The sequence below is a fragment of the Sus scrofa genome, chromosome 14 (genome assembly GCF_054392235.1).
Source record: "Sus scrofa isolate SSC_HxYL_T2T_F1_AM1 chromosome 14, Sscrofa_HxYL_maternal_Yorkshire_Landrace_v2.0, whole genome shotgun sequence".
NCBI lineage: Eukaryota > Metazoa > Chordata > Mammalia > Artiodactyla > Suidae > Sus > Sus scrofa.
Genome location: NC_139396.1, coordinates 56,209,312 through 56,233,874, shown reverse-complemented (window position 1 = coordinate 56,233,874; position 24,563 = coordinate 56,209,312). Strand labels below are relative to the sequence as shown.

Genomic DNA, 24,563 nt, shown 5'->3' with positions numbered 1-24,563 from the left:
TCATCTTCCATATCCTCATCCTCCTCTGCCTCCTCATCCTCTTCCATTTCTTCCATCCTCCCCATCCTCCTCATCCTCCATCTCCTCCATCCTTTTCATCTTCCTCATCCTTCATATCCTCCTCATCCTTCTTTTTGCCACTTCTTCCTCCCTCCTCTTCTTTCTTCCTCTTATTCTTTCTTCTCCTTCTTCCTCTTCTTGCTCCTCCATCCCCTTTCTTCCTCCTACTTCCATTCTATTCCTCTTCCTCCTCCTCACTGTCTTCATCATCAAGCTCTTCCATTCCCTGAGTATCCCATTTTGGACTAACCCCTTTACACATATCACTGCATCTACTCCTCTCCACAACCCCAAGAACGTCTACTATTATAATGACCAATTTACAGGGTGGGAAACAAAGGCAGAGGGATCTTGCCCTGGTTGCACAGCACATGAAGAAACGGAGTTTCAAGCCCGGACCTTGTGACTCTAAAATGTACGCTCAAACCATGATGCTGGGTGAACAAGTTGGGCTTTTGTGAACCTGGATTGACAGAGCTAGACGAGAGAAGAGACAGAGAGTAATGAAAAGGAAATCTTCAGACCAAATTGGCTCAGAAATCTATTGCACTAACCACATCATTGCCTGACAAAAAGAATCTGGGTGAAGCCAGTGAGAAGAGAAAGAAGGGAAAAAATAACCCAGCTTCTGATAGGTCCTGTCCACCTTCATGTCAAAGCTGCTTTCTAAATAGAGGTTAATTTATTTCTCTTATCAAATTCTCCTGCTGGCAGACAAGGCAGAACAACGTCACAGTCACCGATCTGTCTGACCCATGTTTCTGTCCCATCTGACACCAAGGGGCTCACTGCATCTATGAAGCCATAGAGAAAAGTCTCGAAATGGCTCTGAGCCAATTACCCCCCCCCCCGAGATCACAAAGGAAAGGATGGTTATAGGTGCTCAGGTACTTCCCAGGAGCCCCTTAAGCACCCCCACCCCTGAGGTGGGGAGCCCCTCCCCAGAGACCAACATCTTTTACAAATGACAAAGGAAAAATGGACCCAGCCTGACATTATAATTAGAAGCCAAATATTTAAGCTGATAAAAATAGCTAGAGTTTCCTGGACACTTACCATGTGCCAGGAACCTCTCTAAATGCTTTTATGTTGGTTATTTCATTTCATCCCCACAACAACCCTCTGAGGTTGGTGCTCTTTTTAGGCATGAGGGGACATTTTAAAACATGGCCACAAATTCCTTAGACTCTTCCCATCCACAGGTGGAATCACGCCTCCTCTCCTTAAATCTGAGTAGGCTTGTGACTGCTTCCATCAATAGAGAACAACAGAGCTGACACTGCCAGCTCTTGGAGAGTGACAGGCCAAGACAATGCATGGGCTTTCATACTGCTAAGTTATAAAGTCTTTGCAGCTTCCACCTTGGTTGCTAGGACAGTTGTTCTTCAAGCCCTGAGGTGCCAGGAAAGAAGCCGACTGCTCTGAAGCAGCCATATTGTGAGGAAGTCCAAGCCACGAGGCAGGCCCACCGGTAAGTGCTCCTGCTGAGTCCCTACTGAGCTCAGCCTTTGACTCATCCCAGCCCAGGTACTAGATATGTGAGTGAAGAAACCTCTAGATCAGGAGTTGGCAAACTTTTTCTTGAAATGGCTAGACAGTACAAATTTTGGGCTTTGTGAGCCAAGTAATCATTATTGCAATGCCTCATCTCTGCCATTGCAGCATGAAAACAGCCACAGATAATTTGGGTATGGCTTGTTCCAACATAAATACATTCACAAAAACAGGTAATGGGGTGGATTTGGTCTGTGAGTCACAGTTTTCCAATCTGTATTCCAGATGATTCCAGCCCCCAGCTGGGTGAGCTTTCCCAGTTGAGTCTCGACATCATGGAGCAGAGGCAAACCATCCCCACTGTACCCCCTTCCCAATGCCTGTCCCACAGACTCTGAGCATAATTAAAGGGCTGCTTGTGTCCATCACTACGTTTGAGGTGGTACAGTGGATAATTAGAGCACACCCATTTTATACACAGGAATGCTGAGGCTCGGGGAGATTAAGTTACTTGCCCAGAGTCTCAGAGCTAGTAAGTGGAGGAAGCCAAGTCTGGTTGCCATGGTGGCTTGACTTCAGAGGCCAAGTTATATCATCAAGACCTAAGATGATGCCACAAGGAGCCAGATGGTGAATGACTGAGATCCAGTAGTAAAAACAGTGGGTGACAGCATAAGAGAGAAAGAACATATGGGCTTTGGCGGGGAGGTGTGGAAAAGGAGGTCGGAGACAGAGGGAGGGACCAAATTGTCCCTGGGAGGCTGCAATAAGGAGTTTGATTTGTCTCCTCAATGCCATAGAAAGCCACTGGATGGCTTTTAAACAGAGGGTAGTGTGATTCAAATTACATTCATTAAGAATCACTGTGGCTGCTGTGCAGAGAATGGCTCAGAGCAGGGGCAATGCCCTCTCTAGCCTTAGGCACAGATGGGAGAATATGCTTTGCTGGGGAGAAGTCAGGATGCTCATTTGGGACCTGAACACAGGTTGGTGACTTCCCACATGTTTGGGTTGATCCTCATTTTATCTCCCTTCCACACAATACGTGAAGGCATTATAGGGCTTGAGAAATCACCTGCTGACACAGGTAACCTTTGTGGTTACACACACGTGAGGCTGGAAGTGTCCCTGAGATGGCTTTGGTGCTGTCCAACCAACAGATCTAACAAAGGACATGGAAATCACACTGGAAATTTCCAGGCCACATTGGAAAGAAAGATGCACAGAGAGGCCTTTGGCTGACCACCATCCGGGGACCAGCAGAGGCCAATCAGACTGGCTAATGGCTCAGAGCTTGAGGTCCCTACACAGACCCATCTACTTAGTCTCTAGCAAGAGCTCAAAAATGACTCTTGTCCCTTGGTGACTGGATTCAACAGATGTGTCACAAAGCATAGGACCATCTGCATAGCTCATCCTGGCAGATCATGAGACCTCTCACGGAGCAAAGAGGGCAGACTCTGGACCACGAAGGACCCTCTCTCAGGTTCTCCTTCTATCCCCACTGTGCCCCTGTCAATACAGTCATTCATTCTCATTTCCAGGTGCCCTCTCTCTAAATTCGACAGAGCCTAGGCACACTCACTCTGCATCGAGTGTCTTTTCTAGACACAAGCCACACAGAATGAGGAGAGCCGAGGTGGGCTGGGCAATAAGGGCAATGCTCCCAGATCATTCCCCCCACCCCTGTTCGAGAAACTTCCTCTCTCCTGCCCTTTCTCTGGCAGTGGCAGCCCCAGCACGCCCCGTCCTGGCAGAACCCCAGTCTTACCTTGTTGATTTTGTTGGTTTTGGGGAGCGTCTGACTGATGTGGAGGTCCGAATACCGGGGTGGCTTTCGGAGAGGGTTGTTGATGTCACATGGGACAGACTCTGTCCGGACTAACCTTGCTGGATCCGTAGGGGTAAAAACAGCGATCGGGGAGTTTAAGTACCACATTCACTATGTACTGTCATTCCAGGAGAGCAGAGCTTGGACCCCACCTCAAAGGCCCACCCCCCAAGAACTGAAAGGGAATGCCCTAAAAGATGATATCATTGTGTAATGCTAGTGGGACCCTGTTCCTTCCACCCAAGTTCTTGTGGTTTCTATTTTTTTTTCTTTTTCTTTTTAGGGCTGCACCCCTGCAGCATATGGAAATTCCCAGGGTAGGTGCCAAATCGGAGGTAGCTGCCGATCTGTGCAGCCAAAGCAATGCTAGATCCAAGCCACATCTCTGACCTACACCACAGTTCATGGCAACAGTGGATCCTTAACCCACTGAGTGAAGCCAGGGCTCTTACCTGCATCCTCACAGACACTATGTCAGGTTCTTAACCCTCTAAGCCACAATGGGAACTCCTCTGTGGTTTCTAAAATGCTTGTGTTGTCAATATATGGCTTTTGACAATATTTATAACAATGAAACTGAAGCTATCAGTTTTCCCCCCAATACCATCATTGTTTCACATTGGTATTCATTTCAGAATTGAGCCTCCTCTGAAACACAGAAGAGGTCCCTGATTTCTTACGGACTGTCATCAGTGGACAAGCTTATTGTGGCCACCTGTCCCTGCCCCATCTAAGCCTGTGTTAGGATCATCTTGTGTGACTTGTGGGATTTCTTAGGCCCTAGCGTCCTGTTGCATGTCAAAACACATTTGTCCTAAACAAGGCCAACATGGATCCCCTCTTCATCACCCCTAAAGGCGCACGAAAAGCTGGGCACCTGATGATGCTAAATAAATGCATGCTGATCCAAACCACATCACCCAAGCCCCTCTCCCCCATTACCCCTCTGTTATTTACTATTTACAGGGACCACAGCGAAGGTCAAAGCGAGAAGCTCACATTCAAAGTTGGTGGCTGGTAATGTTACTTGTGAGCTGTTTTTTGGTTTTTTTTTTTTTTTTTTTTCATGTGGGGGTGTTGGTGGAAAAGTTAAAGCTTTGGACTGACCTAGGGATTTAATTTCTCTGCTTTGCCTGAGCTGCCATTACTATGGAAACCAACTATATTTTCAACTTCCAACCAAGGAGGTGGGGGATGGGGACTAGAAGCTGGAGGACCTCTGGAAAAGTTCCATTTGCTTCAGGTGTACAGGCACCTGCCACCTTTGAGTAAAGGGGGCATGGCTGAGAAGATGGGTGGGAGGGCGCCCTTCTTCAGATGTGGGTATCTAAGAGCGGGTCGCCTCCCAGCAGGCTGGTGCTGGTCTCCATGTGACAGCCGGGCTCCAGCAGAGGAAGGTTCACTTAGGGGAACCCAGTGGGAGGGGATCTTCCCAACGAAGATGACCCAAGCCAAGGGTTCAGGAACAATGAGAATTCAGGTTAAAAATAGCCTTGTGGTGTGTATACAGTGGTTCCAAGGCCAGATGGTTCTTAATTAAGGATGTGAGGCGGGAAAGGGCAAGATAAAGGAGCTGAAGACTTTTCCTTCTCTTGCAATTTCCTCTCCTTGTGGAGGAAAGCAATGCAAAGATCATTGAAAACCAACGGCCCATTGGCTTTGGAAGCCATGCCAGCACTTTCAGCAGGCAGCAATCTGCCTCCCTCTTTGAGTTTCCCTTGGGTTCATTTGAGAACAAGGCAGACTCTCTCACCCTTGACCCCTGGAGCCCATACTGACCCAAGGCCAGGAGAGCTGAGAGGGGTGGGGTCGGAGGGCAAGGATGAGCAAACTGTGTTCCCCACGATTGGTTCTAAGCCTCCTCCAACCTATCAACAGGAGGGGGTAATGGTGACAGGGAGGGGGCCAACAAGAATGGCAAAAATGTTAATAAGTTGTTAACATTTTATTGTTATTTTATTTTCATTTTTACAGCTGCACTTGGGGCATGTGGAAGTTCCCAGGCTAGGGGTGGAATTGGAGCTACAGCTGCCAGCCTACACCACAGCCACAGCAATGCGGGATCCGAGCTGTGTCTGTGACCTTACACCACAGCTCGCAGCAACACTGGATGCTTAACTCACTGAGCAAGGCCAGGGATTGAACCCTCATCCTCATGCACACTGTGTTGGATTCTTAACCCACTGAGCCACAATGGGACCTCCTTGCTAACATTGTAAAATAAGTCTATGGCACATACAACTATGAGGGCTTTTCTCTGAGACATGAGGAATGGTACAACGCAGGTCCATGTTGCTGGACTGCCATCCCCTCCACCTGGCACCTGGGCTCTCAGACAGTGCACCACCCCTCCTGGTAGTCAGCTTTTTTCATTTAGGGTACCTGCTTGACCCTGGCAGGCCTTTGAGTTTGCAACTTCCCCACTAGAGCAGAGCTTTAAAGCAGATAAAGCGCCTGCAGATGCTGTTTCAAATGCAGATTTTAATTCAGTTGATATGGAGTCAGGCTAAAAGTTCTGCATTTCTAACAAACTCCTAGATGATTCCCCTGTTGCTGCTGGTCCTTGGACCACAGCTGGAAGAGCAAGGGACTGGACTGTCCAGCAGAACTTTCTGCAACAGTCTAAGTGTTCTACATACCCAATATGGTAGCACATGTGGCTACGGAGCCCTTGAAATGTGGCTGGTATGACGAAGTAGTTAAACTTTTATTTTTGTTTCATTGTAATGCATCTAAATTTAAATCGATGTTGCTGGTAACTACTGTATTGAAACAGTGCAGGCCTTAGGGGGTCCCCCAGTGGATGAAGTGCAGTGTGGATAATGGAATCAGAAGAACAATTTTTGTTTTGTTTTGTTGTCATTTTTGGCAGCCCCACAGCATATGGAGCTCCTGGGCCAGGGATCAGATCAGAGCCACAAACGTGACCTAAGCCACAGCTTCGGCAACAGGGGATATCCAACTGACTGTGCCGGGCCAGGGATTGAACCCACGTCCCAGTGGCTTCCAAGATGCAAGACACCACTGATCCCGTTGCACCACAGCGGGAACTCCCAGAGGAACAATTTTGAAAGCTGGGCTGCAAGGTCTCCTATTAAGTCCTTGGCAGGCAGGGAAAAGCCTTTCCTTCTAGTTTTTCCTTTCCACTAAATTGGTCTTGATTTGCCTAGTGGAGGGCTGGAAGTGTCTTCCCAGAAGTAGCAGTAACCTCCCTGCCTGGACAGGTTGGCCCAGACACTCCCAGGGCCCCTGGAGATGAACACAGACAGCCCAAACCAACAGGCCCATGCAAACACCCAACTCCCTCCTGCCTACTTCTGCAGGGCCAGTTGACTGCGTCTGAAGAGTACTAATGGAAAAACATTCATCTAGCACTCTTTTTAAGTGGGAAGGGAAAGGAATGGGATTGGGGGAAAGGGAGGTGAGTAAAGATTAGGAGAGAGGACAAGAATGAGAGAAAAAGACCTAGGGAAGAGAAGATGGATCTGAGGGATAAAGTATCAGAGAGGCCAGTTCCAGGGGCAAGGAACAGGGAAAACAGGCATAGGGGATAGATTAAGGAGACAGACGCCAGGAAGAAGGGGTCAGAGGGAAAGAAATAAGACAGGCAAGGGTCAAGAGGCATCTAGAGTTGACCTGGGTGGGATGGCTATCTCAGGTGGCCTTCAGGAGCCCCCCCCCGACCCCTACCCTAGGGCAGTAAGTGTTAAATACTTACCTCCTCGGTGGATGATTAGGAGATGGCAGGGTGGGGCTTCTTTGGTGCATTTGTTGTGGCACTTTAACCTGAGAAAGAGAAAGAGAGAGAGAAGGATGGATGGATGGATGGATGGATGGATGGATGGATGGATGGATAGATGGATGGACGAATAAATGGATGGATGGATGGGACACATCAGTGGTGCAGACAGCTCTGGGTGCTATGGACATCAAGATATGAGATGAGATAGGGCAGCTACTGCAAAGGCATACCCTTGAAACCTAAAAAATTATGTCTGGAGAGAGTCTGCTGCCATCGTACACTCACCTGGGTAGTCCAAGAGTGGGTAGCAAGTGTTTCACCAGCAGTGCCCACTTGGACTTCATGCTTTGAAAGACACTGTTATCTACTGGTCTATGTTTATCATCATTATCATCATTCAATCCTAATAATCATCACTGACTTACTTGAAGAATCATATGCCAGCCATTGTACCAAACCGCTTACATCCACTATGTCATTAGACCTTTTATAACAATCTTTTGAAATAGATATTATTATTCTTCCCATTTTAGAGCTGGAAAAACTGAGGTTAACCGACTTGTCCTGGTCAATGCTGCCAAAAGTGGCCTCATTTTTGAGGTGCTTGGTGGCCCAGCACCCACCAAGGAGTTGGTATTTGATTCCACAAACACTGGGAAACCACTGGAGGCTTCGGGTGACTATGATTGGGTCAGACTGGTGTTTGGAAAAGCCTTGTGTAGGGGAAACTGCTGAGGCCAAAAGACAGTGGAACCAGCAAGCACTTGCACTCTTTCCTTTTGGAAATAGCTCAACTTTACCCAGAAGCTTCCAGAAAGAGATTGTGCCTTTCTGCCACCCCACCTAGGAGTCTCCTCAAACAAGCCCAGCTGGAAGGCTGGTGAGCAGGTGAAGCGGCCCGTTCCCTGTAGTGGCAGCACCACAGCACAAGGACAAGCAACTCAGTGTAACCTCTGGAGCAGGTCCCATCGGGACAAGGCAGGCAAGACCACTCAGCCATTTCCTGCCTCCGCCTGGCGCTTTCCTCTCTGTGTCCCTGCTGCTCATCTCTCACAGTAAGGGAGCAGCCCTCCTCCACCTCTGGCTGAGCAGGGAGATGGAAGGCTGGTCCTCCCAGCCAGGGCTTCAATGGGCAGCTCTAGGACCGGTGGCACAGCCACTGCTTGTACAGAAAACCCAGGAGAACACTCCCTGATGCTCTGACACTTAAACCTTGCACGAAGGTTCATAGGGTCAAGAACTACAGCCCATATATCCAGGACCTGCTGATCAAATCAGTAAGAACAGCCGAGCACTGAAATCACACAGACCCTGGAGGGGAGGGAATCTAGAGACCGAGGCCAGACTTTTGCATGACACAGACACAATGTCACGCCGATGAAGAATCATTTCTCCAGCAGGAAACACACACGATTCCACCCAAATTAGACTTTTCCTTTTCACTGCCCATGAAAGAAAAGAGCTACTAGCATGCAATCTGTCAGGAGACCACCTGCTTCAGAATCAGATTCCCAAGGCAGACCCTCCCAGATTCTGACTCAGGAGGTGCTGGGATGTGAATTTTTAGCAAAGTGCAAGGAGCTCAAGACCCATGGAAGAAGAGGGATGTCTTCCCAGATGAGAGATGTCTGGATGCCTAAATCTTCCAGAAGGCAGCATCCTTTCCCTGTCATACCTCCACCAAAAAAAGGAAATGGGATCAGGATAATATACAGAACAAATCTGAGTTCAAAGTCTGACACCATCACTTCCTGGCTGTGACAACCTTGGCAAGTGGCTGACCCCCTCTGAGCCTTGGTTTCCTCATCTGTAAAGTGGGGACAGAGCATCCATCTCATAGGGTTGCAGCGAAAACTAAGAATATGACAGAAGTAAGGTGCCCTGGACAAGTACTTTGAAGTTGTGGCTAATCTTGGTTTTTGTTTTTTGTTTTTTTGGGTTTTTTTGGTAAGATTTTTATTTTTTCTATTCTGGTTGATTTACAATGTTCTGTCAATTTCTGCTGTACAGCAAAATAACCCAGTTTTACACACACACACACACACACACACACACACACACACACACACACTCTTTTGCTCACATTATCCTCCATCATGTTCCATCACAAGTGACCAGATACAGTTCCCTGTGCTACACAGCAGGATCTCATTGCTTATCCATTGCTAACCCCAGACTCCCAGTCCATCCCCCTCCCTCTCTGTCTTCCCCCGCCTTGCAACCACGAGTCTGTTCTCCAAGTCCATAAGTTTTTTTTCTGCAGATAGGCTCATTTATGCTGTTTATTAGATTCAAGATATAAGTGATAATGGGTACTCTCATTTTTATTGTGGGAGTTGTCTTTTTCCTGCTTGTTTGTGCAGCCTTTACAGCTAGCCCCTAAGACTACCCTCCCCTGAAGGATTTCCTCTAGCTGGAGTGTGGGCTGGCTGGACTGTCCTGAGCCCTGAAACAACCCTGGGTGGGAGCGGGTTGATGGACAGACTGGTCTCCTCTCCCTTGGGTGGGACAACTCAGGCTGTGACATGGGCCTAGATGCCAGGTGCCTACAGCTGTCACCAGCTCTTCCAGGCACCCAGGCCAGGCTACCCACCTTCCCTTCCCTTTCTCTTCCCACTCCCCTGAGGGTGTGGCCTGGGATCACCTCTCCAAGAAAGCGCTTGCCTGAAGGTGTACAGAAACAGAGGAGCCCACCTAAGACACCATGATTCTTCAAGGAGGAATGCAGTCTGTCCCAAAGCTTCACACCAAAACCAAGCCCTCTGCTCCTTATCCCTCGTGTGTCCCTTTAGCCCACAGTTCTTAAGGAATCTGGTCCTTCACGTGCTCTGCCCCACCAGGAGGAAAAGGGCGGGTGGAGAGGAGACAGCTGACTGCACTGGACAAACCTCCAAATTGACATGGCCAGGAGGAGAACCTTGAGTTAGGATGGTGGCTCTGTTCAAGCCCGGGCACAGGAAAAAGGTCACATGTGTTTCCAGAAGTGGTGAGAAGGCTGGGCTCAGGAACTCAGCCAACCTGGGCTCGAATCACAGTTCAACCCTTCTCAGACCAAGGGGGCAGCCATCTGCCTTGCCCAGTTCTGGGTTCCTCCCTGCAAAACTGCCCAGAGGAGCCAGTGAGAAAATGTGTGAGTGGTGCCCACCTGGGCAGCAAATAGGTCATGGTTTCTGCAGGAGAGGCTGAGGCACCTTTGGGGGCACACACAGCATGCCAGGCCAACCTCAGACACTGGAAATTTGGAAAGGATTTATTTAAAATTTCTGTTGAAAAGAGTTCATTTCCCCACCCCACTCCCTCGCCCAACTTCAAAGGGTAATAGGATAAGCTTCAGTTATCAAGAAAAGTTGCTTATGTGGGCTATCTCATTCTGCAGAGGGGCTGCCGGCCGAATGAGAGAGCCTCTCTGTCTGAAAATTCAATATGTGAATTTATCTGGAGGGCAAGATCTGAGCACTCCTCATCTTTGCAGCCACCCTTCCCACCCTGCTTTCTGTGCCTGGCTTAGTGGCTGGTGCCTGATACATGAGAGATGGAGAGAGAGGAGGAGAGAAAGAAAAAGGCAGGCCCAGAAGGGAAAGCTCATTGGATGGTCCTCGTGTGGGGGCATTAATAGTCTCCACCAATTTTTTAAAATGATTTCTATTTCTTGGAGTTTCCACTGTTGAGCAGTATTTTAAGAACCCAACTGGAGGAGTTCCCATCATGGCTCAGTGGTTAACGAATCTGACTAGGAACATGAGGTTGCGGGTTCGATCCCTGGCCTTGCTCAGTGGGTTAAGGATCCGGCATTGCCATGAGCTGTGGTGTAGGTTGTAGAGGCGGCTTGGATCCTGTGTTGCAGTGGCTCTGGTGTAGGCTGGCAGCTACAGCTCCGATTAGACCCCTAGTCTGGGAACCTCCATATGCCGTGGGAACAGCCCTAGAAAAGACAAAAAGACAAAAAAAAAAAAAAAAAAAAAAAAAGAATCCAACTGGAGCAGTTCAGGTAGCTGTTGAGGCACAGGTTCAATCCCCAGCCGTGTACAGTGGGCTAAAGGATCTAGTGGCATAGTCCACAGTTGTGGCTCGGATTCAGTCCCTGGCCCAGGAACTTCCATATGCCACAGGTGCAGCCATTAAAAAAACAAAACAAAACAAAACAAAAAAAGCTTTTCTATTTCTTATAAATTGTATCCCTCAAAGTTTGTGAAATGCAAACACACACTGCTCTGCCATTCTCTCCTTCCCGCCCCTCCTTCCTCCCTGGATGTGGGGGTAGCGGGGTGGGGATTTGACCAGAAGAAAACTGGACACCCAGGGATTTTGCCCGGGAACTGTGAGGGACAAATGGCCCTTTTATGAGTAGCTCTGCTGTTTCCTTAATGGATCTGTCCGGCCACCAGCAGCCCCCTGGAGCAGACAGAATCCCAGAGGCTGCCCGGATGAGAAGGGCAGCCTTCCTGGAGGAGGGGCCACCAAGTCTCTCACTGGTGAAGACAGTCATGTTCATTTCAAATAGTTCACCGGGTGATTCTAACCAATCAATGAAAAGTTTGCTCCAAGCAGCCCAAATCCCTGATTCTTTCTCTGGTCTCATACCAGCTCACTCTGCAATATGCCTTTCCTTACAGAGGGCAAATGGGATGTTTAAAAAACCAGGCCCCTTACATTTAGAATGGATAAGCAATGAGGTCCTACGGTACAGCACAGGGAACTATATCCAGTATCTTCGGAAAGAACATGATAGAAGATAATATGAGAAAAAGAATGTATATATATATACATGTGTGTGTGGTGTGTGTGTGTGTGTGTGTGTGTGTGTGTCTGTGTGTCTGTGTGACTGGGTCACTGTGCTATAGAGCAGAAATTGATGTGACATTGTAAGTCAACTATAATAAAAAATTAATTTTAAAAAAACCCTGGGAGTTCCCGTTGTGGCTTAGCACAACTAATATCCATGAGGATGCTGGTTTGATCCCTGGCCCCACACAGAGGGTTAAGCATCTGGCATTGCCATGAGCTGTGGGGTAGGTTGCAGATGAGGCTCGGAACCCAAGTTCCTATGGCTGTGGTGTGGGCTGGCAGCTGCAGCTCCGATTTGACCCCTAGCCTAGGAATTTCCATATGTTGCAGGTGCACCCTTAAAAAAAAAAAAAAAGCAAGAAAACCCAAACCAAACCAAGACAAAAAACCTGGCCCCTAACTCCAATTGAGGGAATGTTCAGCATTCCAGGCCAGGTGCTCTTACATAACCCTCAATAACTCTGACCAACAATTCCATAAGAGAGGGATACTGTTATACCCATTTTAAAGCCAGGAAGACCAAGGCCCAGGAAGCAGTCCAATGGAACAGATGGTAAATGGCAGAGTCAGGATAACCATTCATTCATGCACACAAAAACATCATTGCCTTCCTTCCTCCTCTGTGTCAGGTGATGTATGAGGCACTGGGGGTGTATAATAAAATAGAGCAAGAATTCTTTCTTTAATCCTCTTTCTTGGAATCATCTAGCAAGAAGTTTACTATCCAGATGGGTATGTAAAGCCCTCTCTCATCCTTTCAAACGCAGACATCTTTCCACTCATCCTTTCACCTCAAAACTGCCTCCTAGAAATGATCCCATCTGGATTGGAACCAGGTTCCCAGCATCTTGGGTTGGCAAGAATCACTTTCCCTCCAAAGACTCCCTTTGGGATCTATTTCACCAACTAGTAATTCCTGAGTGTTTGCTATGTGCCAAGTGCTGTGCTTGCCCTGGACACATTAACAGTAAACAAAACCAGACATGCCCCACTGTCAAATAAAGTCTGGTTGGACAGGTAATAGACAAACAACATGTACTATCTTATATGGAATGATCAGGAAGGTAGGGTAGGGCACTTTGGATCTGAGGGGAGTCAGGGAGGGCTTCCTGGAGGAAGTGATAATGGTGCTAATAAGCCCGGAAGAAAAAGTGGAGCTAGCAGAGGTGTGCAAGCAAGATCTAGGCTGAAGCACTAGGGTGCAGAGAAGCAGCAGTAAGTGGGCATGGGTTCTGCTGTGGGGTTGATGGCTCGATGAAGCTGGAGCTCTGGGTGTAAGGTGGAAAGTGGCGAGGCAGGAGGAAGGAGAAATAAGGATGGTGCAAGGTCTCCTCAAGTGACTGGATTTTATCCTGAGAGCCAGGCGAACCAATGAAGGGTTTTAAACAGGGAGGTGAAGGCTGAAAAAGCATTTTGGAAAGACCTCATCTGGCAGCAGGTGTTTACAATTGCAGGCGCAGGGCAGGGAAGTTCCCTTCCCTGGTTATCTTTCCTGCTCCCTGCCTCTGCTCGTCCCACCCCCCCATCACTGCATGAAGTGCTCCTTAGGACTTCTTGAAAAATCACTAAGCCAAATCATGACCCCCTTTGCAGTGGGCTTGTCTCACTGAATATCCCAACGAGGCAGTTCTGTCTCATTTTCGTTCCCCTGTGGTCTCTCACTTGAGCCCATGCTTCTAGAAATGTCTCCATAGGCTCTCAGCGAAGGATCTCAAAACATCCCGTCCCCTGAGGCTGACAGCTCAGTGGGGTTGAGCTCTGTGGCTTACAACTGGCTTAGAAAGAAAAAGGGAACAGCAGAAATGAGCAAGGGAGATGGGGTGCACGAATCTAGGAATCAGACCGAATGCTCCAGAAACATAATGAAAGATCATCAGGAAAACCCCGGCACTGTTCTCTCCACAAGAGGATACTAGAAGGAAGCCTCATCCCTATTCCCTGTTGGGGGTGCCCCCCCGACCTCCTTAACTTCCCTGAGAGAGGAGAGTGTGACTACAGAGTCTTCTTGGTTCCCTGAACACAGAGGTGTACATACGTCCCAGAGACCCATGTGTCATCTTTCAATTCCAGAAGGGATGATGGGAGAGGGGAGCAGGCAGGGGAGAAAAAAAAAAGACTGATAGCTCAGATCCAGGGTCAGGTTGAGATCAGCCTATCATCTTCTGTGCCGCTTATCTGGTTCAAGGAGAAGCAGAGAAGGGGCCAGCAACTGTGTGGCTGGTCCTTTGTGCATGTAAAGTGGTCAAGATGCTGGGATCTTGAATCAGAGGGATCAGTGGGTTTGAGGAGTGCACTGGGAGACTTCGGACCAACGATTTATTCCTAAAGGCCTCCGTTTTCTCCTCTGTAAAATGGGGATAATAATAATAGATCCTGCTCTCCCTGGTTGTTGTAACAATTAAATGAGATGATGCACTGATGGACGTAGCAAAATACCTTAGCAAAATGATGCTGTCATCACCACTCTCATCACCATCCTCATATCCAGTCCCCACCTCAGCCTCCAGGAGAATTATAATCATCCCACATGGATGACTGTAATTGGACCCCAATTTTTGCTTAAAATAAGTAAAAATGCATCTAAGGGACCATTAATTCCCATGATGATTATTGCAAAAACTAAAGTGTTTCTATTAATGGAAAAGTAAGTTCAGCCTTCAAGCTGGTGATCTCTGAAACACACGCTCATAATTATATCCTGCCAATATCCTGCCTGTTGTACAGATTCCTGAAGCTTCCAGGAACTTCACGGCAGCTGCAACACTAGCTCATCATTTCCCCAGAGCTGGGAAAATGAATACGCCCAGTGGCTCAAACCAACCATGTCTTACTTCATGCTTTTATCTCCTTGTCACCTGTGCCTGGAGTCATTTTTGCAAAAAACAGGAACATTTCAGGTAAAACACTGTATTTTGATGCAAGGACAGGAGCTAGGAGGACATACAGAACAAGGAGGGAACCAAAGAATACATGAAATCCAAGTGAAAAGCTCCAATAACAGAGCAAAACCAGACAAAGAAGTGCATGGAAATTAGCAAAGTGACTGCTTATGTGAAAAGAATTAAGTGCAAGCGTGCTCAGCCAGGCTATTGTGGGCAGGAGGAGAGGGGACCCAGGTAAAGCACGTTCAAATAGCACTGGAATAAATTGGAAATCTAACGCTGTTTCCAAACATCCCTCTCTGCCTTTCTAGGGAAGTGATGATGGGTCTCAAGCCTACAGAAGTGAGCAGTGACCTTAACCTTAACTGGAATATGGAAAATGTTTCTACCAGTATAGATCTGCCTCCACCAACCCGGGCCACCTGGGACATGGAACTTTCAGTGGTCAATCCAGGGAAGTCCCAGGCAAATCGAGCTGTTTGATCACTCTGTTGAAGATTTTAGTAATGGCACACTAATGCTGGCACTCAAAAACTGAACAATGGGTAGAGTCCCATTGGTTGGGAGTGAGGGATTTATTATATGATACACATACATCTTATGTATTATTAACACATTTATTATATATTATATAACACACATATATGTGTTGCACATACATATACATGTACATATATATATATAAAATCTCCTCCAAGGGCAATTTTGTCCCCCTCCCCAACCAGGGGACACACATTTTTAATTGTCACAACTGAGGGTGGAGTCAGGGGTAAAAGCAACGGTGCTGAGCATCCTTCAAAGCACAGGAAAACCCCCACTGCAAAGAATTCTCAAATGAAAGAGAAGAAAACTCAAAGTCAATAGTACCAAGGTTGAGAAACCTTGAACACGTCTCCCAAGAAGTTGGCTGGTTCTGAAAATCCGCAAAGAAAAATGGAGAACAAGAACTACAGAAGAGTGGGAAATGGGCTAACTTTTCTAGAACTTTGACCTTCTTAAACCCTTCATGGAGGTGAGTATGTGTCTTTTTCTACTTTGTATTAAGAGAGAATCCACTTCTGCAATGAAATAACGGCCGAACAATTTATTTAAAGATTCTGATCTGTGTCATTAACGTGATTAGGGCACTCATATGTCTTAACACATCAAATGAACCGATTCGCCTCATTTTACATCAGAGAGGTTTAGAAACTTATCCAGAGTCACAGAGCTAGGAAGCGGCAGAGCCAGGACCTGCTCTCTCCAGCTCCAGAGTCTGGGGCTTTCCACTGCTTTATTGTCCTAAGTTGAGCTCCCTGGAAGCAGAACTCGAGATGGATATTCTTGCAAGTGATTTCTGAAGGGAGTTCTCTAGGATCTTCCTCAGCAGGATGGGAATTGGGGCAGGGGCAGAGACACTTGGCAAGGATGTTGTTTCAGATGACTCTAGTCTCAGCCTGATCCCTCAGGGGGCTCTGGAGTGTCAACTGTACCATAGAGTCTTCTGTCTTAAGGCAAGAGAGCTGGCATTATGCACGCCTGCACCAATCGGGCCCTGGCGCTGAGCCACCTGAGAGAAGAGCTGCAATTGCCAAGGGCAAGCCTCCAGAAGGTCTCAGGTGTGAACCGTTAGCACCAGCATCCCTAAGCGAGCTCTTTGGGACAGTGAGCAGGACGTCAAGACACACGTGGGTGAGCTAGGGTGGTGCTCAGTGGCCACTGATTTTATCATCCTCTCTTCAAAGGATAGGGGTGAGTACTCTGCGGTCCTAGAGGAAAATGAGTCTTAAACATCTGCCAGGTCTTCTGACACCAATAAACTTCCCATCTCAGGCTCTGAGAGCAGGTGACTCTGAGAACATCAGAAGTCCTGGCTTCCACTCCCCGTTCCGCCACCCCGAGAAAGGGCCATCCCGTCAGCACATTCTCCTTTCTGGGGCCTTGTCCTGCCAAGCGAACTGCTCCAAAGTGATGAGAGCTTCAGGGTCCAAGACTGCTTTCTCAGGAGCACAGCTCGCTGGGCAGTGAGCAGTGCCCCGTGCAGGCCTGGAACCTCAGGAGGCACCAGGATGGGTCACAACAACAGTCTCCTCTCTTGGGCCTGCCTGCAAAACATGTTCCAACTCTTCTAAGCCCTGATCCTTGCCTTTGCTGTCTCTTCAGCCTAGAACACTCATACTTAGGTGCAAATATGAATTATCTGGGAGGTTGATTAAAAATGCAGATTTCAGGGTTCCCATTGTGACTCAGCAGGTTCAAAACCTGACTAGTATCCATGAGGATGTGGGTGCAAAACCTGACTAGTATCTATGAGGATGTGGCCTTGCTCAGTGGGTTAAGGATCCGGTGTTGACATGAGCTGTGGTGCAGACTGCAGATGAAGTTAGGATCTGGCTGTGGTGTAGGTTGGTAGCTGCAGCTCCGATTCGACCCCTAGCCTGGGAACTCCATATGCCACAGGTTCGGCCATAAAAATGCAGATTTCTAGGCCCTATGCCCAGAGGTTGGGCCAGGCTGGGGCCAGGAGTCTGGGCTACTTCTCCACTGGTGGTTTGGGAAGACATCCCCTCCCTCCTAGACTCCTGCCTCTGCAGAAAACAACAACAAAAACAAAAACAAACCTGGGTTCAAATCGAACTCTTGTTCTAGAGTACAAGCTACCCAAGCACCATTGGCAGTGTTTCTGCAAGAAATGGAGATAAAAGTGGAGAGGTTTCCAAAGAACTAGACCTCAGTTCTGCAGAAAGGTCCTTCTGTGGAAGGACCCTGAGAAGGAGGAAGGACGCAGATAAGACATGGCTGAGGCCCGGGAAATCCATCAGCATCTTACTGCAAAAGCAAACTTCAGGCAGCTGAATCCATCGTTATCAGACAATGTGTGGATTGTGCTGACATCCGACCACTTAGAACTAAACTCCATTCCATGCTCATGAACCTATTAGATGAAAACGCCTCGATTTAGATAACTGCAAATTGCTTTCTGAACATAATTTCCTATTAGTTCATTAATCTCTCTATTCAGAATGCCAACAAGACAGCTGATGATAATTCCGGAGGAAGTGGGCATTGAACCAAAGCAGGAGGGAAAGGGGTTAGACATTCAGAAGTATCCTGGCTTCCTGAGTGGAGGGGTACCCCAAAATTAATTCATACAGTTCATGACACTAACTTGCATTTATAAAGTGCTTATAAAGGACCAAGTACTAGGCTAATAAACACTTTCCCTTATTTATCTCAGTTGTGTTTTAAAACAATCTGGTAAGGTAGATGCTATTTTCTTTTTTTTATAGAAGAAGAAACAGAGGCTCCGAAGTGATCACACAGTTAGTGGCAGAGTCAGTAATCCCACAGAGGTGTGGGTGTCTGACCTGGAGACTGGGTTCCTCATCACACCATGCAAATATCTACTGGATGAATTTCCTGGAGAGAAGAGGATGAACAAGCCTCGCGTCTACAGAGTGAGGCCAAGGGAAGCAACAGCAGAAGAGCCTGAAAAATCATCAGCAAAGACAGACCAACCTTTTGAAAAAAAACAAAAAACAAGATAAAACCTCATGTGCCAAAATGTCAGCCTGGAAAATAAAGTTTGGTTTTGCCAAACTCTTGCTTGCATATAGAGCAGGGGGTTCTCAAATTGTGGTCTCTGGACCAGCAGCACCAGCATCACCTAAGAACTCAATAGGAATGCAAATTCTGAGGAACCGCTCCCCAGACCCACTGAGCTGGAGACTCAGATAGGAGCAGGTCCAGGAATCTGTGTTGTAATACACCTTCCATGGGATGCTGATTCTTACTTTGAGACCCATAAGCTAGAAAAATAAAATCATCTCTGCAAGGGACTTTGGAGCTCATGAGAGGAGTGCTTCTCAAACTTAACATGCACAGGAATCACCAGGACAACCTTAAAATGTAGGTTCGGATGCAGCAGGGCTGGGGCCTGAGAATCTGCATTTCTAATGGGCTCCCACGTGATGCTGTGGCTGCAGGTCCAGAGACCACACTTCAAGTAGCATGGGTCTGTCAACCTGGGAGTTTCTGGCAGTAACACAAGCAGAACTGCCCTATGTTAAAAAAAAAAAAAAAAAAAAAAAGAAGGAGGAGGAGGAGAGGAAAGTGGGGGAAGAGGAGGAGAGGGAAGAGGGAGAGGGAGGAGAGGGAGGAAGGGGAAGAGGGGAAGGGGAGAGGAAGGGGAAGGGGGGAGGAGGAGGAGAAGAGGAAGAAGGAGAAGAAGAATTGCCTTCAGGAGAGATTCAAACCCAAGCCTCTAGAAATGCTTTAGGAAAACAAGAAATGACCTGTATCACACACCACATTTCTCCTAACATCCCACTCAGGTATAAAGACCTTCCCTGAATGTTGAAAACTGCAGCCCCTTCCCTGGCCCTTTCTGCCTCCCTTCTCTGCTTTGCTCTTCTCCTCAGCACTGAGGCATCATCTGAACAGATGACCTCTTTTACCAATTTGTTGACTGTCTGCCCTCCCCCATCTCCACCCCCCACCAGCACCTAAGTTCTGTGAGAGCAGGGATTCTGTCTGTTTCATTCACTGTCATTGCCCCTGTGCCTGAGACAGTGCCTGGCGCACAGTACGTGCTCAATGAACATGAGCCGAGTAAATGAACAAATAGCTCTGCCCATTTTTTATGAGAAGCTCCCTCCCCATCCTCAGTGCCGCTCTCTGGGATTTCACTGTGGCTGCTCTTACGCATGCACTTCAGTTTCACTGAAATTCCTTTCTCTCTAGGTGTGTCTTCACATAAAGCCCCTGACAATGGGGTCGGTATGTTACCCTTTTCTGTCCTTCATCCAACCTTTCCATCCCAAATTCTGCCCTTCTTTGAAAACACATATGAACAGCCATCCATCCTCACTAGAATTAAGGTAAAAGCCGGATAGTTTCATTCACGGAAGCATAAGGTCAAACTTCAGCTGGAGAGATCAGTAATGCATGTTCCCAACTGCATACCAGAGCATGCACTAAACTCTGCCACCGTCACACAAGGACAAGGTCAAAGTTCCTGAAGTATGCCGGAACTCTGCAGCAGCTACAGATTCGGCTGTCACCTTTGGGGCAGTTTTTCCAAGTGCTGAGCAGACTGGTGAGATCAAGGGTGCCTTACAACCAAGGCTTGGTTTGCACTGTGCATCTTACAGTTCCAGGGGCCATTTTTGCGCAGGGTGAAGTGAGAAGCACGTTTGATTAAAACATTGTTACCTGGAGCAAGGGCATTTCACAGACTCCTTCCAACAGTCCTGGGGGAGGGGGTGCTAATATCATGCCCACTTTGCAGGGAAGAAAACTAAGCCCAGGACGGGAGTCTCTGGCTCAAGCTCACACACCCAGAGTTCGGCAGTGCAGGTGGGGCCCCAACTCTGTTCTGGATGCTCTCAGAGCCTCTGCTTCTTGCAGCCACCTCTTTTCCCTAGCTCCCCACCCCTCCACCAAGCCTTGGCAGGGTTGGGTCTTTGCTCATTACTTCTAGAACACAGAGCACAAGGGAAGGCTACCTCAGACTTCTGCCTCTAGCGCTGAAAATTAAAACGGCTCAGGAAGCCTTCAGCCTTGCTGACTCCTGGCTGGGTCCCTGTCACCTAATTACCTGACTTCAAAGCTTCTGCTCGGCAGGTGTGAGGATGTGAGAGCTGCCGTTTCTCCTCAGAAGGTGGTGCAACTACACCCAGATGAGCTAGGCCCCCCGAGAAGCTGGTGAGCAGGGAAATTCAGACAGAACTTCAGGTTGGACGCCGGGGGCCTGGCTTCATGCATCTCAAAGTCAGGCAGACCAGAAGGCCCCATCCTGGGGACTCACCTGGGTCTCTAAAGGACCAAGGTGGGGATGTGGGCCTCCAAACACTGAGTCTTGGTAGGTGTTGCACCAACCCCCACCCTGTGCCATAGACATCAAGACTCCTTAGGGGCTGGAACTAAATAATCCCCCCCTCCCCATGCCCATTACTCCAGGAGGGAAGAGCGCTCAACCTGAGATGCCCTGGCTGGGGGAGGAGTAAGAACTCCATCAAAGGACAAGTATGGGGTAAGGTCTGAATGAAAGTCCCCAGCCTGGGCCGGACCAGGAAGAACAAGGCTCCAGGGGAAAGAAGGGTTCCTGCTTTCGAACTTAGTGACTCCCATAAAGCTATCAGATGGACACTCATTTGTAAGTAACCTTTAGATACAGCTGAATGGTATTGACTATTTTACAGTGACTGGACCAAAGCGAGTCTTTAATACAAGTTTATAGAAGGAAAGAGGAAGGTCAGATGGAAAGGCATTTAGACAGAGGACTGACCTCTAAGCCTGGCCCTGGGCTACATCCTTCAGGGCTGATCAAGTCAGCGCTCACTGCCACACCGGGCAGGCCTGACGATGACTCCTTCCATGCAGAGGAAAATACTAGCAGCAGAAATGTGAGAGGACATGTCCAAGGTCACCAAGCTAGACAGTGGCAGGATGAGGATGTAAACCCATCTCAGTCTGACTCCAGGGCCCATGCTGGGTATCAGAGTCTCTCCTGCATCCCTATCTGTTGCCAGCCATGACCTGGAATGGGAGTATGGATGCTGGGGGAAGGGGGCAGTGTGCCTGAGTGGTCCTCTCTTCTCACCAGAACTTGACCAACATGATGCCACAGAAAGGGCAGGAGTTAGGGGGTCAGAGTCTAAGTCTTGACAGCTTCTTATTCTGTGTGACCTCGAAACAGGTAACTTAGCCTTGTTGGGACTCAGTTTTCACATCTGTATAATGGGAAGGATCAGAACATCTCACCCCCAGAGAGGCACCACGAGGAGAAAAAATAAAGGGGAAAAGGCCTTTGTAAACTCTTAATTCAGGGATCAGCAAACTATGGCTGAGGGGCCAAAGCTACCCACAGTTTATTTTTGTAAAAAAAGGTTTTACTGGAATAAATAAATTTTGTCATGTGCATCTGTTTATATACTGTCTATAGCCGCTTTTGAGCTACACAGAGGACTTGAGTGGTTGCAACAGGGATCCTATGAACAGAAAAGCCTAAAATATTTTTAATCTGGTCGACCAGAGAAAAAGTTTGCCAAGCCCTGGTTTGAAATGCTATGAAAATGCAAGTTCCCACTGTGCCTCTGCAGACAGCATTATGTGTATCCAGCATCACCCATCAGCTCTGATTCTTATTCCCAAGTGCTCTCCTTGACCCTACAACTTAAGTGTAGAGATTAAGATCTATTTCTGAAAAACAGAGCAAGCAACCTGAGAGCCAAAAAGCCAAAATTCCATAAGCTATTTCAGAGCCCAGGATGGCTCCTGCTGACATCAGGCATGTGAAAACATGCTTTTAGGAACAGCCACTTACTTGCAGTTTTTACATTTGAGGCCAAAAAGCATCCCCTTCCCACAGACTGTGCAGGTCTGAGACATCCAGTACTTCGTGGAAAACCTGTGAGAGAGAGATAAAGAGCGTTCAAGGCCAAGGTGATGGTGACTAATCAGTCTCTAGAAGGATGACCACTGAAAGGATAAGCACATGGATCCTGGATTCCAGCTCCACTTTTTCCAAGATAGGTGACTTTATCCAGTTACTTAAACCATTGGAGCTCCAGTCTCTTCATCTTTAAAGTGGGGATAATAACACCATTGACCTCACAGGTTGTTCAGAGGATTAAACAAGGTCATGCACATCAAGGGTTTCACAGAGTGCCTGGTGAACAGAAAGTGCTCACAGAAGTGGGGTGTGATTATATTATTACCCAAACATTCATAACAGTCATTCAGTCATTCAACAAACATTGCCTGCTGGCCTACTATAGGCCAAGTTCAGCTCTGGGACAGATGGATGGGGCTGGAACTGTCCTCAGGGAACCACAGAGCAAGGTGTCTGTGGCCCCATCATTGACCTGAGCTGATTCCCATCACTGCTAGTTACCTCACCTGAGGAGCTTCAAGAGGGGTGCTGTCACCCCCCCTAAAAAAAACTGAAGACCTCAAATTTTAGCAGCAGAGAAGAGGCCCCTAAAGTGAAAGCCTTTTCAGACCATCAACTCATCTCCCTCCCCAGCCATCACCACCTGCTGCAAACATGAAGCAGTTTGGAGGTTTCTGATACACAGCTAAGAACCAGTCGGAACAGAGGTGTATTTGATTAACTTCTGGGGCTCCCTGCTGCTGCCAGGGTCCTTTTTCCCCCACATGATACCAGGCAGCAGCAGGGCTGGGCCCAAGAAAAGTATTGAAGGTTGCCAGGTCAGAGTTAATTTTCATTTTCAATTTCTGTTGCCTTCAGCAGTTGTATCTAATCTCCACGGCCTCACAGTGTCAAAATGAAAATCGGAAGTGATTATGTAACTTAGTGCTTGAGAATTGTGAGGGCAAGCCTGCATCCCTCTGCTGTACCATCTCGCCTGATTTGGGTCAGTCACTCTCCAAACAGAATGAGCTGCAGCCCAAAGCCTCCCTGTCTAAGCAAATAGCAATATTCTGAACAGAGACTCTTGTGACCAAGAAAACTCCCTTTCCACTTTTGTACTGAAGGCTGGTTGAGTCCCTTTTTGCCCGATCTTTGGGGCCAGTAAGTTTGGCAGGATCTATTTTGCAGGATTTGGCAGCTCTGGGGAATGTCAAATGGGCTCATGTTCCACTCACATGGGAACTGAGAGAGTATAAGTGGCAGGTGGGAGTTCCTTCTCCTTTCCAGCCCTCTCCCATCCCTTGGATCAGCAACCCCTCTACCCAAGCTGTGGCTGAGGTGACTCTGAGGACAGTGGATGGTATGGGATTTTAATTTCATTTTTTCCCCAAGGCTGGGATGAGTCTTAAGTCTCTTGGTCTTGGCGCGGATCCCACAGAGAAACACAGGGTGAGACTGAAAAGTAACAGGACATCCCAAGTGCCAGTTCCTCTAAGAAAATGTTCTTGATGCCCAAGATCATCAGATCATTTTCCTCTTCTTGGCATCAGTATTTGAATCTGAGGTACCACCAGGTCTAACATTAGGGTGCTAGAGTCTAGCAGTGGGGCTGAGCCAGGGGTGTGGCCAATCAAAGGGTGGAACTAAGTCCAGGGGTGGAGCTGGGCCAAGGCATGGAGTTGAGCGAGGAAGCTGTATAAAGGGAAACCCAAAAAAGGCTTCCTTTTGATGCCTTTCTCTCTGCATCTCACCGCCTGACTACTGACGTGTCTGTCGTGTATTTGTCACGCCTTCCTCCACCGTTTTCTCATTTGAGTCTTAAAAACCATCTTGTCAACATATTTCTTTCCAAAAGTGTTGACGAGACGTCATTCCTGGAGAGTATGCTCATTCCTGCCTGGCCCAGGGTTATGGTGACAAGATATGTCTGCCCCTGCTATCGCCATTCCACCCGCCCCCCCAGCCCCAGCCCTGATTCCTCTGTACTGTCACAGTCTGTTAACTGTCTGTCTTTCCACTAGACTGTGAGTTACCCGAAGGTGAAAGCCTTACGTGGAGCTCATTGCAGCAGCCCTGGTACAGATGTTCCCTTGAAATACCCGTGGAAAGAAATCATGAATGAGTGAACTCTCTGCTGGTCATAGAGGCCTCAGTGCAAGTAAGCTCTCAGCAGCGATGTCAGAAGAACACAAAGTGCTGGGATTAATGAGCTCGTAGGTCTATCACTTCGTCACTCAGGGCCTCAGTTTCCCTATCCCTTAAATGGACGGGCCCACACTTGTGCTACTTAAAGCACTGAGTCTGTGAACAGATCGTGGGGATGATGAGATAAAACGTAGAAAGTTAATTTCGTTTAAGGGATGACTTAGCAGATAGAGACTTCCTTTCTGAAAAGGGCAAGCGTGCCCTTGG

General features: G+C 47.9%; 1 protein-coding gene across 4 annotated transcripts in view; it reads right to left on the bottom strand.

The window, feature by feature from the left end:
- The window catches only part of KSR2 (kinase suppressor of ras 2), a 414,955-nt gene that overhangs the window by 80,988 nt on the left and 309,404 nt on the right, over positions 1-24,563 (bottom strand). For 2 of the 4 annotated variants that reach the window (XM_021073978.2, XM_084994177.1), the window contains exons 7-9: positions 22,101-22,184; positions 7,104-7,171; positions 3,326-3,444 (exon numbers count right to left, since the gene is read on the bottom strand). In XM_021073978.2, coding sequence (XP_020929637.1) covers positions 3,326-3,444; positions 7,104-7,171; positions 22,101-22,184 — 271 coding nt within the window. Of the gene's footprint in view, positions 1-3,325; positions 3,452-7,103; positions 7,172-22,100; positions 22,185-24,563 lie in introns of all 4 variants that reach the window. The other 2 variants (XM_084994175.1, XM_084994176.1) reach the window with 1 other exon arrangement.